At 33.6% G+C, this 16,293-nt stretch overlaps 1 protein-coding gene across 1 annotated transcript; it reads left to right on the top strand.

Annotated features, from left to right (window-relative positions):
* Positions 1-6,257: 6,257 nt before the first annotated feature.
* On the top strand, positions 6,258-12,402 carry dnajb1a (DnaJ heat shock protein family (Hsp40) member B1a). Its single transcript, XM_037793023.1, has 3 exons — positions 6,258-6,897; positions 9,422-10,008; positions 10,575-12,402. The coding sequence occupies exons 1-3, from the start codon at positions 6,687-6,689 to the stop codon at positions 10,803-10,805; spliced, it is 1,029 nt and encodes a 342-aa protein (XP_037648951.1). The 5' UTR covers positions 6,258-6,686; the 3' UTR covers positions 10,806-12,402.
* The last annotated feature ends 3,891 nt before the right edge of the window (positions 12,403-16,293 follow it).

The following is a 16,293-nucleotide window of genomic DNA, read 5'->3' as shown; positions in this document are numbered from 1 at the left end:
GACCGGCAGCGAGCAGCGGTATCACTGTTTGCATTCCAAGATTGTTTTCGAGTCTCGTATTAGAAAAATCACTGCGCTAAACCTTTTTTTTAAAACACTTATGATCAGAAAGACAACAATGTATGGAAAAAAATCTCAAATATACGCTGAACTATTTCTATTTCAAAAGTGGTATGACGTCAGAGGAATGCTGTGACATGGGACTCCAAGGGATCACTTGTCCTCAGAGTGTCAGTCATCTTTACTCTCCTGTAAATACATTCTTCAAAATACAACTTATTCCTAATTTAATTGAAGATTTAACATTGAAAATAAATGTTTAGTGGCCATTTGTCGGAGGAATTTATATCAAACTTAAATCAAAGGGTCACTGACGCACCAGGGGTATGTGGTTTATGCGGGCAAAAGAGTCCATTGTCCATGCAAAACGTACGTATTTCAAATATTTTTATTAGGAAGCATGTGCATGTCAGTGATACAGACTTCTGTGGGGTGTGTATAATGCCTCATTTTTTGATATATATCAATAAAAATAGACAATACAAGGAACTAAGGGCAAACAAAAATGGAGACAAACAAATACAATGAACATAAGTAGTTAAAGGAAAAAAACAAAACAAAACAAAACAAAACAAACATGCAAAACGTATGTGTTTCTGATGATTTATTTATCCAAAAAAAGCAAGCAAATGAAGCAAAAAGACAACATGGATGTCGCTGAATCTCTTGTTCAGGTAAAAAAAACATAAGCCCACCCAGGTGCATGCTGGTCCTACCTGCCTACATATATAACCACGGTGGGACAAAGTTTTACCCAATTCATAAACAAAAGAAAACAATACTAATTACGCAAAAAACTAAATATACTAAACAAGAAAATAGTTAAACTAAACAAATATCAAGCAAAAGAAAACACTATAAAAAATTGAGTCTAAATAAAGCAAACATCTAGAATAATAAATCAAACAATACTACTTATTATTAGTAAAACAACAACTAAATACTAATAACAAATAAATAGCTCCCAGACAGTGTAATCAAATAATTTTTGGATGTAGCCTGTGAATTTACGATCTTCAGATTCTAATATATTAATTTAATTTGGGAATATATTGTGCGTCTACAGCTGGTGGACACAGTAACAGCAACGCTTTTACAGTATAAACACAATAGTCCTACAAAAGATATAAAATAATTTTACAATTAATACTTGAAATGATGAAGGAACTCGCAAATGACAAGGCTGTACAAATACTTTGGTGTTTCATTTTTTTTACCTCTTTGCTTATGATTTCATTAAACTTTTTACAAAATGAACCAAAACACTGACAACGAGGAACATCTTGGTTAGACATAATAATGAGAATAAATATGAAACATACCGTCTAAACTAAAAATCAATCAAACACTCTTACTAAACTTGTTAACAAGATATTTAGTCAATGCTATTTGTTTTAATTGAAACTGTCAGAAAGCTTTTGATTTTAATATATGCACATTTTTGGGAGAAAATAACTGATGGCAACCTGCCCACCCTCCAGCACACGTCACTCTGGACATTTCAACTTGCCCCCTCTGGTAGGCGCTACAGATCACTTTACAACCATACAACCAGTAATACCAGTGAACAGTTTCTTTCCACAAACCATCACACCCATGAACAGTTAATTCAGCCACATGAAGTCTCAGAGCAGTCCTGTGCAATAACCCTGCAACACCAAACCACTTCACTGCAGATACAAATTATTTATACACACATTGACATCTACACGCACATGAAATCCCTTTACTAAGCAGATTCACATGAACTACCTCTGTTCATAATAGCTATTACATTAGCCATGCAATATTTATCCCAGCATACCTTGCAAGTATATACAGTACCAATCATACCACAAACATGCAGTTCACAGTCTTGTGCAGACAGTATACTGTGGTCGTTGTTCATTGATGTTGTAGCCTATATATCTATTTTCATACTTACTTGCTTATATGTAATAGCTTTATGTTTATGTTTGCACATTCTTGTTTAGCTTTGTTGTCTTGTGTCTATATTTCTTCCACTGTATTTGTTGTTGTCACTATGTAAATATACTGAGAGCCACTGGGAACAAGAGTCAAATTACTTGTGTCAACATAACACAGTTGCCAGAGGTGTTTGTAATATTTTGACCGAGGACGACTAAATAACAATATAACCTTCATGAAGGTAGGATTTATTGCATTGTATTGATGTATTGGAATGCAATATATTTTGCTAGGTGTACCTAATAAACTGGCTAATGAGCGTACTTGGCAAATAAAGTTGATTTTTATTATAATTACTTTATCTCAATCTTATAAATGTCATAAATATAAGAAAATAGAAATATATACCTGAAAGTAACCAATACATGTATTATTTTTTTTCCAGTGGTGGAATAAGTACTCAGATCTTTTACTTAAGTAAAAGTACAAAAGTATTAACATCAAAATATACTTAAAGTACCAAAAGTAAAAGTACTCATTATGCATTATGGTCAATCTTAGAAGCATATATATATTATATTATTATTTTGTGTACATCACTTTTATGTTGCAGCTACTGGTGGTAGCTTAAGCTATAATAATATATTTTAATTGATTAATTGATTTATATGTTGTATTAATAACCTGAATATGCAAAGTAAATAGTAACTAAAGAAATGTTGTGGAGTAAAAAAAGTAAAATATTTGCCTCTAAAATGTTGTAGAGTAGAAGTATAAGGTATAGCATAATATGTACTAAAGTACAAGTAGGCCTACCTCAACATTATACGTACAATACTTTAAGTTAAGTTGCATATTACATAAAGAAATCTTTTTATTTAAAAAAACAAAACAAAACAAAAACTGTGCAATCTCAGTCAGTTTGACAAGAGAGGTTGATCCATTGACTGTACAGAAAGCTCCCAATATAAGTCATGTTCTGTTCAGTCCTGTTCCGTTCAGAGCATCAGAGACATTTTTCAGAATTTCTTTTCATCGGACTTTTTTTTCCCGACTTTTTGTTTTGGCCATTTTTTTCAGACTTTATTTCTTACGACATTTTTCAGACTTTTTTTTCCAGACATTTTTCAGACTTTTTTTTCCAGACATTTTTCAGACTTTTTTTTTTTCGACATTTTTCAGATTTTTTTTCCAGACATTTTTCAGAATTTATTTTCATCAGACTTTATTTTCAGACTTTTTTTTCCAAGGAAATTTTTTTCCAAGGACATTTTTCAAATTTTTTTTTTCAGACTTTTTTTTTTTTTTTACATTTCTTTTACTTTTTTCAGACATTTTTAAAACTTTATTTCTTCGGCGTTTTTCTGACTTTTTTTCCCCGACATTTTTCTGACTTTTTTTTCCAGACATTTTTCCAGACTTTTTTTTTCTGACATTTTTTTTCAGACTTTATTTCTTCCAACATTTTTCTGACTTTTTTTTCCCGACATTTTTCTGACTTTTTTTCCCCGACATTTTTCTGACTTTTTTTCCCCGACATTTTTCTGACTTTTTTTTCCAGACATTTTTCTGACTTTTTTTTCCAGACATTTTTCTGACTTTTTTTCCCCGACATTTTTCTGACTTTTTTTTCCAGACATTTTTCTGACTTTTTTTTCCCGACATTTTTCTGACTTTTCTTTTCAGACTTTTTCAGACTTACATTTTTTTGGAATTTTTTTTTTCAGACATTATTTCTTCCGACATTTAGAGAGACTTTTTTTTCCAGACATTTTTTTCCCAACATCTTTCAGACTTTTTTTTCAGATCTTTTTTTTTTTATTTTGACATTTTTCAGACTTTTTTTTCCAAGGACATTTTTCAGACTTTTTTTCCCGACTTTTTTCAGACTTTTTTTTTTTTTTTACATTTTTCAGACATTTTTTTGTTTTTTTACATTTTTCAGACTTTTTTTTTGTTTTTTTACATTTTTCAGACTTTTTTTCCATGGACATTTTCCTCCATGGACATTTTTCTGACTTTTCTTTTCAGACATTTTTCAGATTCTTTTTTCCAGACATTTGTCAGACTTTTTTTTTTTTTACATTTTCAGACTTTTTTTGCCATGGACATTTTTCTCCATGGACATTTTTCTCCATGGACATCTTTCAGACTTTTCTTTTCAGACATTTTTCAGATTTTTTTCCAGACATTTTTCAGAGTTTTTTTTCCAGACATTTTTCAGCCTTTTTTTTTTTTGGACATTTTTTTTCTGACTTTATTTCTTCCGACATTTTTCTGACTTTTTTTTCCAGACATTTTTCCAGACTTTTTTTTTCTGACATTTTTTTTCAGACTTTATTTCTTCCAACATTTTTCTGACTTTTTTTCCCGACATTTTTCTGACTTTTTTTTTTCCAAGGACATTTTTCTGACTTTTTTTCCCAACATTTTTCTGACTTTTTTTTTTCCAAGGACATTTTTCTGACTTTTTTTTTCCCGACATTTGTAAGACTTTTTTCCAAGGACATTTTTTCATTCTTTTTTTATCGGCTTTTTTCAGACTCTTTTTTTCAAAGGACATTTTTTCCAAGGACATTTTTCTGACTCTATTTCGTCCGACATTTTTCAGACTTTTTTTCCAGACATTTTTCAGACTTTTTTTCCCCCGACATTTTTATGACTTTCCTTTACAGACATTTTTCAGACTTTTTTTCCAGACATTTTTCAGACTTTGTTTTCCAGACATTTGTCAGACTTTTTTTTCCAGACATTTTTCACTAAAAGGGCCGATGGCTGATGCAAAATAAAAAGCATTTAATTTATTCCAGCAATCCAAACAATACTATTTTATCTTAGGAGCTGTTGCTAAGTGTTTTAGTTTCAGCCTTTTTAATTTATTTTTTATACTTTATTTCTTCCCTTTTTTCAAAGTTGTTTTCATATATGCAATTTACAGTTCGTAATTACAATAGTTTATAAATCAATATTTAAGTAGATGAGCTTATAGGCAAACTCATTAAGTACACTAGAGAAAACAACTTCAACATTCAACATTCAAAATTGAAATAAAATTAAGAAAATAAATAATAATAATAATAATAATAATAAAAAGAAAGAATAGAGTTAAAAAAAACCACAAAAAAACCCACATACACTTACCAAAAAAACCAAAACAATAATAATACAAGCCTTTTTAATTTAAAGACCGATCTGGCCACTTCCGTGTTACAAGCGATACCGGAAGTTGTTGGCAGGGAATCCTCTTGTCTCGGTAGTGATGACACGCAGCAGCAGCAGCTAGTGATGGGAATTCCGTCTCTTTTTAGTGAGCCAGATCATTTGGCTTAGCTCACCAAGAAGAGCCGGCTCTTTCGGCTCCCAAACGGCTCTTCGTTTTACCACTTCTGCCTTTTATAATTCAACCAAATTTAGCGCTGTTTTGACCTATGATTAGTATGTGTGCACATATATCACTTAAATTATTCAATATAATTATACTAAACCTTATAATTTCCAGAATACCATAATTTTACATGCTGCTTCGTTTCCGACTGTCACTCATCTTGTCTGCTATTCGCGCACCGCACTCCTCTCTCTCTTTCTCTCCTCCTCTTCCTCCTGCTCTGTACCTGTAGACCGTCAGCACGCCGCCCACACTTGATGGTATGATCCTTGTCTGTCATCACCTGATTGGTGGCACGGTCGTCATTAACACAACATTCAGTCACAGTCAATGCATGGAGTGCCCGTGGCTAGTGATGGCGAGATGAAGCTTTATGAAGCACTGAAGCTCTCCAGCAAATTGGTTCGCAAAAAGGTTAATCTCACGAGGCTTCATCTGGGCTTCATATGTACACGAAACCACCTATCGGTCAAATAGAGTAAAACAGGCAGATATATTCGCGATATGTGGCACTGATTTAACCGGGCACAGGGCAGTGAATGTGCTTGTGTAACTAAAGGAAAATGATAGATGAGAGACATTATTATCGTTTTTATTCAGGAATAATAAGTTCTCAACTGTATTTTGGCTTCGGGCATCTTCAATGAAGTCATTTGTCTAAAACGATACAAGCCTCGATACGCGTTTCACAGAAAACTTCATGCATTACTGGACACACGCTCCGAAGCCTCGGCACAGCACATAACATCACTACCTGTGGCGCGGAGAAGATCATCATATCATTCTGCCTTGAATTAATTTAAAAAAAGAAAAAAAACAAAAACGGCTCTCGGACGGGAGCCGGCTCTTATCGCTCACCTAAAAGAGCCGGCTCTTTGAACCGGCTCGTTCTTGACCGACACATCACTAGCAGCAGCAGCATCAATTCCAGCTTCTTCCAGAAGTTTCTCTCTTCGCACGATATTTTCAGCTTTGCAACGACGACACACGGACACTTTCCTTTATGAACGCGCTGTTTCCACGTTGTGTTGGTTTAAGTTAAGTGGACATTTTAGGCTCTTCATCTCAGCAGTGAAGAAGAGTAGGAAGGAAGTTGTCTACGCAGCCAGTGAGACGAGAGAGAGAAGCTAACCTTGACAGTTAGCTAGCAGGCTAACAGCAGCAGTGACAGACAGCTGTGGTGCAGCCTGGTAGGTAGCCTGGTAGTCTGACCACCACACTGGACACATGCTGGATGTGTTGTGAAGGGAAACTGAAGCACCTGGGCTGACCATGTTTATATGAAGAAGAAGAAGAAGAAGAAGAAGAAGAAGAAGTGACCGGTTTGTTTACAATGGGTAAAGATTACTACAAAGTGTTGGGGATAGCCAAAGGAGCCTCTGAAGAGGAGATCAAGAAGGCGTACAGAAAACAGGCCCTGCGCTTCCATCCTGACAAGAACAAGTCTCCTACTGCAGAAGATAAATTCAAGGAGATAGCTGAAGCCTATGATGTCCTCAGTGATGCCAAGAAGAAGGACATTTATGATCGTTTCGGAGAAGAAGGTGAGTTTACTCCACTACATCTCTTTAGTTACTATTTACTTTGCAGGTTATTAATAGAACATATAAATCAATAAATCAATTATAATAGATTATACAAAATGTAAGTGGTCAATCAAGAAGTTGTTAGATCTGTCTTTAAATTAAAAAGGCTTGTATTATTATTATTCTTTTTTTGTGTTTTTTTTTATCTCTATTCTTTCTTTTTATCATTATTATTATTATTATTATTATTATTTTAAAAAAATGATGTGTTTTTATATATATTTTTTTAACTCTATTCTTTCTTTTTATTATTATTATCATTATTATTATTATTATTATTATTATTATTAAAAAAAATGATGTGTTTTTATATATATTTTTTTAACTCTATTCTTTCTTTTTATTATTATTATTATTATTATTATTATTATTATTAAAAAAAATGATGTGTTTTTATATATATTTTTTTAACTCTATTCTTTCTTTTTATTATTATTATTATTATTATTATTATTATTTCTTTTCCTAATTTTATTTCAATTTTGAATGTTGAAGTTGTTTTCTTTAGTGTACTTAATGAGTTTTGTCTATAAGCTCATCTACTTCAAAATTGGTTTATAAACTATTGTAATTACGAACTGTAAATTGCATATATGCAAACAACCTTGAAAAAAGGGAAAAAATAAAGTATAAAAAAAATAAATTAAAAAGGCTGAAACTAAAAAAACTTAGCAGCAGCTCCTCAGAAAAAAATAGTCTTGTTTGGATTGCTGGAATAAATTAATTTCTTTTTTTTTTTGCATCAGCCATCAGCCCTTTTAGTGACATTTTAATTTGAATATGCATGCGCAAGTACTTCTGTTCTTGCAGGCTTCACTTTATGTAATATGTAACTTAACTTAAAGTAGTGTACGTACAATGTTGAGGTAAACCTACTTGTACTTTACTACATATTATGCTATACTTTATACTTCTACTCTACAACATTTTGGAGGCAAATATTGTACTTTTTTTACTCCACTACATTTCTTTAGTTACTATTTACTTTGCATATTCAGGTTATTAATATAACATATAAATCAATTAATCAATTATAACTTAACATTTAAGTGATGTACACAAAATAATATAATATATATATGCTTCTAAAATGGACCATAATGAGTACTTCTACTTTTGGTACTTTAAGTATATTTTGATGTTAATACTTTTGTACTTAAGTAAAAGATCTGAGTATTTATTCCACCACTGGAAAAAAAATAATACATGTATTGGTTACTTTCAGGTTTCCATTTTTATATTTATGACATTTATAAGATGAATATAAAGTAATTATGATAAAAAACAATTTTATTTGCCAAGTACGCTCATTAGCCAGTTTATTAGGTACACCTAGCAAAATATATTGCATTCCAATACATCAATACAATGCAATAACTCCTCCCTCTCTCCACAACTTGCATGTGGTGTTGTAGTTTGTGCCACTAAGTTACTGTCTCATACAACTTGTTATCTTTAGCAATGCATGCATTTGCACTTTCTAAGTCTATTAAATGTAGTTGATGCATCCTCATTGAAGTTTCTGTCATCTTTCTACACCAGTAACCAGACAATGAGGAGGTGTGTGTGTGCACAATAGGTTTGGCTGGAGAACCTGCTAGAAACAACGAGTTCTTGCCTGTCCTGTCAGTCTGTCACTGGAATGATAATTCTGGTTTAACCTGCTCTAAAATGCTCTGATTTGTTGCCTTTAGGCTCATATGTTACTGCCTACTCTACATTCTTACTGTATGGGCAGGGACAGAGATAGATATGTGACTTTTAGGCGTTAAAAAGCAAAAAAAACGCTTACTGAATTTATTCACTTTCATTGCTCACAGCATCATCATTACTAGTCTTGCAACTTTTCGTCATTGGTTTATGCATTGCATTTTGTTGGGATCAATAATTTACTGGAAGAAATTAAACATAGTTGAGCACATTATTATTTAGTTTATATTTATTTTATTTATACCAGCAATATTTTGGTACTTGATTGATGACAAAAACAGATTACTTGCAGAGTAGAATTTCATTGGTTTAATTGCAAACGCTTTAGTATTTATTATAAGTTTCTTTTTGCAGATACTTTCCTACCCGAGCCTGACAGATCCTGGGTTTATTAGATATTTTTAGAGAGTTTAAAAAGTCTGACAAATGCCATTCGATATTAATTTTTTAACATAAACACAATGTTTGTTAACAATTTTTTACATTTGTTTATTAGAGAATTGTGGACAAACTATGTAATGGTGACACTGTTTCTAAATCACCTCAAACACACTTCTAACATGCAATTTCTTGTTGCCTATTAGATGATATATACGCAGATTAGGGCTGTCAATCGATTAAAATATTTCATTGCATGATTGTCCATGAATAATCGCAAATTAATCACACATTTTTTTCTGCTCAAAATGTGCCCTTTAAGGTACAGATATGTTGGCTATTCTTGTATATTATTTAAACACTATTTCCTTCTGTGCTCTGATGTTTGCTTCAGGATTAAAGGGTTCAACTGGTGGTGGTGGAGGTGGAGGACACAGCGGTCAAAGCTACAACTACACCTTCCACGGAGACCCTCATGCAATGTTCGCTGAGTTCTTTGGTGGCCGCAGCCCTTTCGATCATTTCTTTGCACAAAATGGGGAGGAAGACATGGACATCAACGACCCCTTTGCGCCGTTTGGCATGGGAAGAATGGGTGGCATGGGCGGATTTCACAGGCCCTTTAAATCCCACCCAGGAGGCCCTCGCAGAGCGCACGAGAGGAAGAAGGACCCGCCTGTGATGCACGAGCTGAAGGTGAGCCTGGAGGAGGTCTTCTCGGGCTGCACCAAAAAGATGAAGATCTCCCGCAAGAGACTGAACCCGGACGGCTGCACCATGCGTAACGAAGACAAGATTTTAACAGTCGACATCAAGCGTGGCTGGAAGGAGGGGACGAAAATCACCTTTCCCAAGGAGGGGGATGAAACTCCCAGCAACATTCCTGCAGACGTGGTGTTTGTAGTTAAAGATAAACCCCATCCAGTGTTCAGAAGAGAGGGCTCAGATATAATCTATCCTGCAAAAATATCACTCAGAGAAGTAAGTGAACACTGATGTCTGTAAATATCACTCACATTAATTTTTCTTTTGATACTCTTAAAAATATTGTTTGTTCCAATAACATTTTGTCTAAAGTAGGGCTGTCAATCGATTAAGATATTTAATTGTGATTAATCGCATGATTGTCCATGATTAATCACGATTAATCGCACATGTTTTATCTGTTCAAAATGTACCTTAACGGGAGATTTGTCAAGTATTTAATATCCTTAATGATCAACATGAGTGGGCAAATATGCTTTGAAAATGGCAATGACAGTTTTTCCTCGCCAAAATTTAGCGTAAGTTTGAAGCGTTATTTAACATCCTTCGTGACGAGCTAGTATGACATGGTTGGTACCAATGGATCTTACGTTTTTTAGTTTCATGTGATACTAGTGTCTTCAATCTAGCTTTAAAGCTGAACCCGCTACAACCTCGAGAAGATCAATAGTGTTAATGCGTTAAAGAAATTAGTGGCGTTAAAATGTTAGTAATGTGTTAATTTTGACAGCCCTAGTCTAAAGATATTGATGATCATCCATTCTCTCTCTGTCTCTCTCCAGGCACTGTGTGGATGCACAGTCAACGCCCCGACACTAGACGGCCGAACCATCACTGTGACCTCCAGAGACGTTGTCAAACCTGGAATGAAAAAGCGAATTTCTGGAGAAGGGCTTCCTCTATCCAAGTGCCCCGAGAAGAGGGGCGACATGATCCTGGACTTCACAGTGAAATTTCCTGATAAACTGGGCCAAACCACACGAGATGCACTCAAGCAGATTCTTCCACCGTGACTTGAAGTGATAAAAAGTTTGCCCCCAAAAATCTAACAAGTTTCCAGCAGCCACACTCTACTGTGCAATTTAGTCTGGACGATTGAGGCTCAGGGCAGATTTGGTTCCAGCTGAGTTTAATTTTACCATCTGAACACCAAATCCATTTTCTTACCCGGCAACTAGTCAGTTAAATGGGTGTCTTAAGACTGAGAGCAGCTTACATTACATTTTGTGTGTGCTTTCAGCGGAGGTTGAGTAACAGTGTTAAGTAACAGCCTGCTACAGTGTCGGATTTAAAGAGGAGAAGTAAATAGTGCAAAGTATAAAGTGTGTACATAGATAATGATACAAGGTGTCATGTGATAGGTTATGGAGTTTTTTGTTTTTTTTAATTCACTTTGAAATGTAATCTAGTAAGGATTTGTTTTTGGGGAGCCAGCTAATTTACAATACCTCAGGTGCAGTGACGCATGCTTGAATGTAGCTTTAACTACATTACTCAGCAGGACATGATTTTTGGTTGCCTTTAAGGCTTAAATACAGTGTGGAAAACATTGGATCTGATCCTTTGTATCAGCACCAGTACTGACTATATGAAGCAGATCAGATGTAACTGATCAACGTTAAATACACTTTGTTTGTCCATTCAGTAGGGCTGACCCAAATGCTTCAAAGCTTCGACTGTTGCCATGGTATTCCACCTCCAAATCACTATTCAAATGCTTCATTTTTGAATTATCTTTTTTTAAATATAGGTATTTAACAATAATGTAGAATTCTCCAAATAGCCCGTGAAATAAGGAATAATCCCACAACATTATTAATTATTATATATATTATTATATATAATATTTGTAGTTATTATCAGACGGATGTCGCTGTTTGTTGTGCGAACATGTCAGCCTGTTGCGCTGCGAAGCTTCGGGACAGCCCTACTACAATTCAGTGTTTCAGTTATCTACCCTCAGAGTCAAAGTGGGCCGCCAGTTTTTGGGCCACAATATCATAAATGATTAAAATATGCACAAGCCTAATGATAATGATGTATGGATGTTTCCAGTTATAATTAATAAGAGATATTAAGTTATGTGATCTTGCGTAAAAATGATTCCAATGAGTTGCAGATTTAGAATTTAGGAAAGAGCACTACTAAGTACTTTGTATCTTCAGATTTTTGAGTTTAGAGAGAACAAAAAGTCAGATTGGTGTATCCCTGGTGTTTAAGATGGCATACTTTGCAAAATGTTTACTTTTACCTTATTTATCCGGGAGTACACAGCTTATTACTTGTGTAAAATATCGGCGGGAAGACTTTTTGTGCCAAATAATTGTCCCTATGTAATTATAATATATGTGTGTGTGTGTGTGTGTGTCTACAAGTATGTTGAGAGCATGTGTGTATTCTGTTACGTGTGACTGACAAACTACCAAAAGCTATTTACAACATTCGTAACCTTTGAGGGTGCTTAACCCACAGTGTGGATGATATTTAATTTCCTTATTGCTCTGTTTGACTTCTTAAAGACAGTGAGTTTATTTCTTTTTTTTTTAATACCCAACATTACGGAGGACGGAACCTTTCAAGATAAAAAAATAAATGAATAAATAAATAAATGACTTGTTAAATAAATAAATATGTCATTAAATGTAGCAAAAATAATATTAAAAATAGATGTAGGCATTAATTCATTGATAAAATGTGACATAAATTGATATTTCTGTTTTAATTTGCTTCTTTATTTATTTATCTTTTTGTTAATTACCTTATTTATTATTATTCATTTACTCTTCTGTTTATTAATACATCAATAAATACATACATTTAAAAATTAAATTAAAAAAATAAAAATAAAACATAATTTAGAATTAATACAAAAATAAATAAAGAGGCAAATTAAAACAGAAATAACAATTTAGATGTCACATTTTATGAATTAATTAATGGTTACATTTATTTTTTATATAATTTTTGCTATATTTAATGACAATTATTTTTTTATCGAGTCATCTATCTATTTATTCATTTTTTTTGGCAGGTTTTGTCCTCCATACAACACGGCATCAGTCTGTTCCCGGCTAAATATTGCAGAGATGTGAAAATAAGTTTAAACCTCCGACTTAAAGGCCTGAAGAAAATATTTTTGTTTAATTATTTTGTCTTATATCTGTTATAGCTTGTACCTGACAGCATTCGCTCCAAGATGTGCAGCATCTGGAAATATGAAGTTTCACACTAAATATATTGAACTCTGTCATATTCAGCCTCATGCACCTCTGACTGCAGTGATGAAGGAAGTTAGTTCATTTTCACATTTTAAGTTGTTTTTTTGGTGTTGACTGAGTTTTAAGTTTCTAACGTGGTTTAACATGAATGTAGAGATGCGTTATCTCTGTAATGTGTAACTTTTTTTGTTTAAAAAAAAGGATATTTACTTTTTTTTCCCCCTTGCAAACGTTTTTCCTTTTTAAGGGAAAAGGACATAAACATCATCATGTTGTTTTATTTCATGTTTATGTTGTTTTGAAATGCCTCAGGTTGGGATTCAAGATATTTTTAACAACAAAGCTTTTATGAATTGATAATGTAGTGGACATTTTTAATAGACCCTTCTTATGCTGTGATGATTTGCATTTCCACATTAAAGAGACTGGCAAATATCTAATCAATTATGGCCTACATGTTTAGTTATTGAGGACATTTCATGGTAGTCTTTAACATCCTGTTATCATATTTGACAATTGAAGATTCAAGAAAAGTTGTCAGTTTTTCTTCATATGTCTGCAGTACTTTTTTAATTTATCTTTAAATTATGATTATTTTGTTTACAAATTTAAGTTGCGGTGAGACTCGAAGCTGTGATCTAACTGTATGCAACATGGTCTTGTAGCAAAATGTGACGGCCTGGATGGAGAGCTTAGTTTCACTGGCAGTGTAGGAGCCAAATATTAAAAAGGACAAATTAAACCTGCAGTAGGCAACAATTTTTTGGCATCATTGGGAAAATAATTTCATAATAACCTTTAAGCATTTTGTAATTCAAGTGTTCTGAGAGAAAACTAGACTTCTGCCATGGATGTATAAAGAGAACTGGATACAGCGTTGGAGGCGGGGCCCTTGTTCATTCCTATGAAAGTTGCTCAGTGGCGCTTGAAGCCTAAATGGCTTGACTTCCGTCTGGAAAAGTACCCGGATCTTGGGCACGTGGAACAGGCACAGTAGCGTTCGCTCGGTCACATGAATCTCAACGTCACGCCGTGGTCACGGCTTGCACTCCAGCCTCGGTCTGGGTCTCATTCACATGAACGGAGGAAGGGAAATAACTCTGGATTTGGCCATTAGTTCATTTTACAACTTAAAAAAATATTTTTTTTTAAATAAGGGCTATTAGAGTGTTCGTACTGGGAAGTTGATTCACCTCAAAAAAAATGATCCGCTGGGTTACAGACGTCTCTTTCGCCAATGTAAGTCTATGGGAAAAAGTATTTTTGGGCGCAACGCATCACGACTGACACGGAAGTTGCAGTACCGCCGTTTGGCCACTACGAAAGTCGGGATCGACGACCGGCACTCTTCCTGGGGGGTTGGGCTGACTTTGGTATTTCCTCAACTTTTTTCAACATGGCTTCCGGGTCAGAAACTTTCTCATTTTACAGCTAAACAGTACACTACAAAATGTTTTTGAAAACATTTGAGGAGAGAATTACAGTAACAGAATATTGTTTCATATTTGCTCAGCGCTGCCTAGTATGACTGTTTGATCGGAGTTCGCGAGTGATTGACGGATGCTCAGAGATGGCAAGGCTCCAGCTCGGCTCTTAAAAAAGTCATAGTATAGTATGTTGAAAAATTTCATGAAAAAAAGTCATAGTATAGTGCCTCCAAAAATGTCATGAAAAAAAGTCATAGTATAGTACCTCCAAAAATTTCATGAAAAAAAGTCACAGTATAATATGTCAAAAATTTCAGGGAAAAAGTCATAGTATAGTACGTCCAAAAATTTTATTAAAAAAATTCATAATATAGTATGTCGAAAATTTTCATGGAAAAAATTCACAGTATAGTACATCCAAAAAGTCATATAATGTGTCAAAAAATATTAAAAAAAAAAAGTCATGGTATAGTATGTCGAAGAATTAAAAAAGTAATAGTATGTCGAAAAAAAAAAAATCATGTCGAAAATGTTTTAAAAAGTCGGATACTGAAAAAAAAAAATGAATAAAATGAGTCACAGTATAGTATGTCGAAAGAAAAGTCAGTAAATATGTCGATAAAATAGAGTCATAGTATAGTATTTCAAAAAAGGCAAAAAAGTCATAGTATATTATGTCAAAAGAAAAGAAAGAATAGTCATAGTCATGTCGAAAAATTGAAAAAGTAAAAGTATAGTATGTCGAAAAAAGTTGAAAAGTCATAATATAGTATCTCGAAAAACTTTTAAAAGTCGGATGTCGAAAAAAATCAGTTAATGTGTAGAAAAAAATGTCATGGTATATTTCGAAAGAAAAAAAAAAAATCATGATATAGTATGTCGAAAAAAGGCAAAAAAGCTATAGTAAAGTATGACAAAATAAAAAAAAGTCATAGTATTGTACACTTTTTCTGTGCTAGATCCTAAATTTGCACTTTGTGCCAATTACTTATTAAAAATGGTAATTTATCATCTTATAAAGAATTCTTGATAAATTCAAAAATGCCTGTTAAACCAAAGGAGTATGCTGTACTGTTGATCAACCTTTCAATTCAGAAGATTGTGTGGAAAATATTTATACATGCACTATGTATAAATATATATATATAAATATATATATATATATATACATATATATATATATATATGAGTTCAATAAAGAAAGCTTTAAAAAAAGAAGTATGTCTTTGTGTAACTTCATATAGGCAATACTATTGTTTCCAATAGTATGTGTTTGGTAGGCATATGTTTAATATCCTTGTGAAGTGATCTTTTTTGCATTATGACTTTGCATTATTTTATCTTTTATCTCACTTTTGTTTTACTCAAGAAACTGTTTACTCTCATCAAGTTAGAAACAATAGCATAATAAGAGTTCCGGTTACAACCTTCAAAATAAAACTTCTACAGTAGACAGTGGTGTAGTGATGCACCGAGACAACCAGAGGGCAGTGTATACTCAATACTATCAGCGCTCTTGTGGAAAACATCTACTTTATCAAGCGCTGCAGACATAGTTTCATGCTGACATTTATGCCTCTGTTAATACTTGTGACTTTGACACCACATCTGGGCTAACTTAAAGCAGTCACTATATCCTTAAAAAAATCATGTGCCTCCGGTGTTCCTAACGGCATCTGCAAGATTTCACAGACCGGAGGAAAAACAACCAATCAGAGCTGAGCTGGTGCCTTGCCGTCTCTGAGTAGCTGTCAATCACTCGCGAACTACGATCAAACTGATCAAATATGAATCAATATTCTGTTACTGAAATGCCTATTTCTTGCCTCAAATGTTTTCAGAAACATCTTGTAGTG

The sequence above is a fragment of the Sebastes umbrosus genome, chromosome 14, assembly GCF_015220745.1.
Source record: "Sebastes umbrosus isolate fSebUmb1 chromosome 14, fSebUmb1.pri, whole genome shotgun sequence".
NCBI lineage: Eukaryota > Metazoa > Chordata > Actinopteri > Perciformes > Sebastidae > Sebastes > Sebastes umbrosus.
Note: the sequence above shows the minus strand (reverse complement) of the source record. Positions and strands in the feature narration are given on the sequence as shown.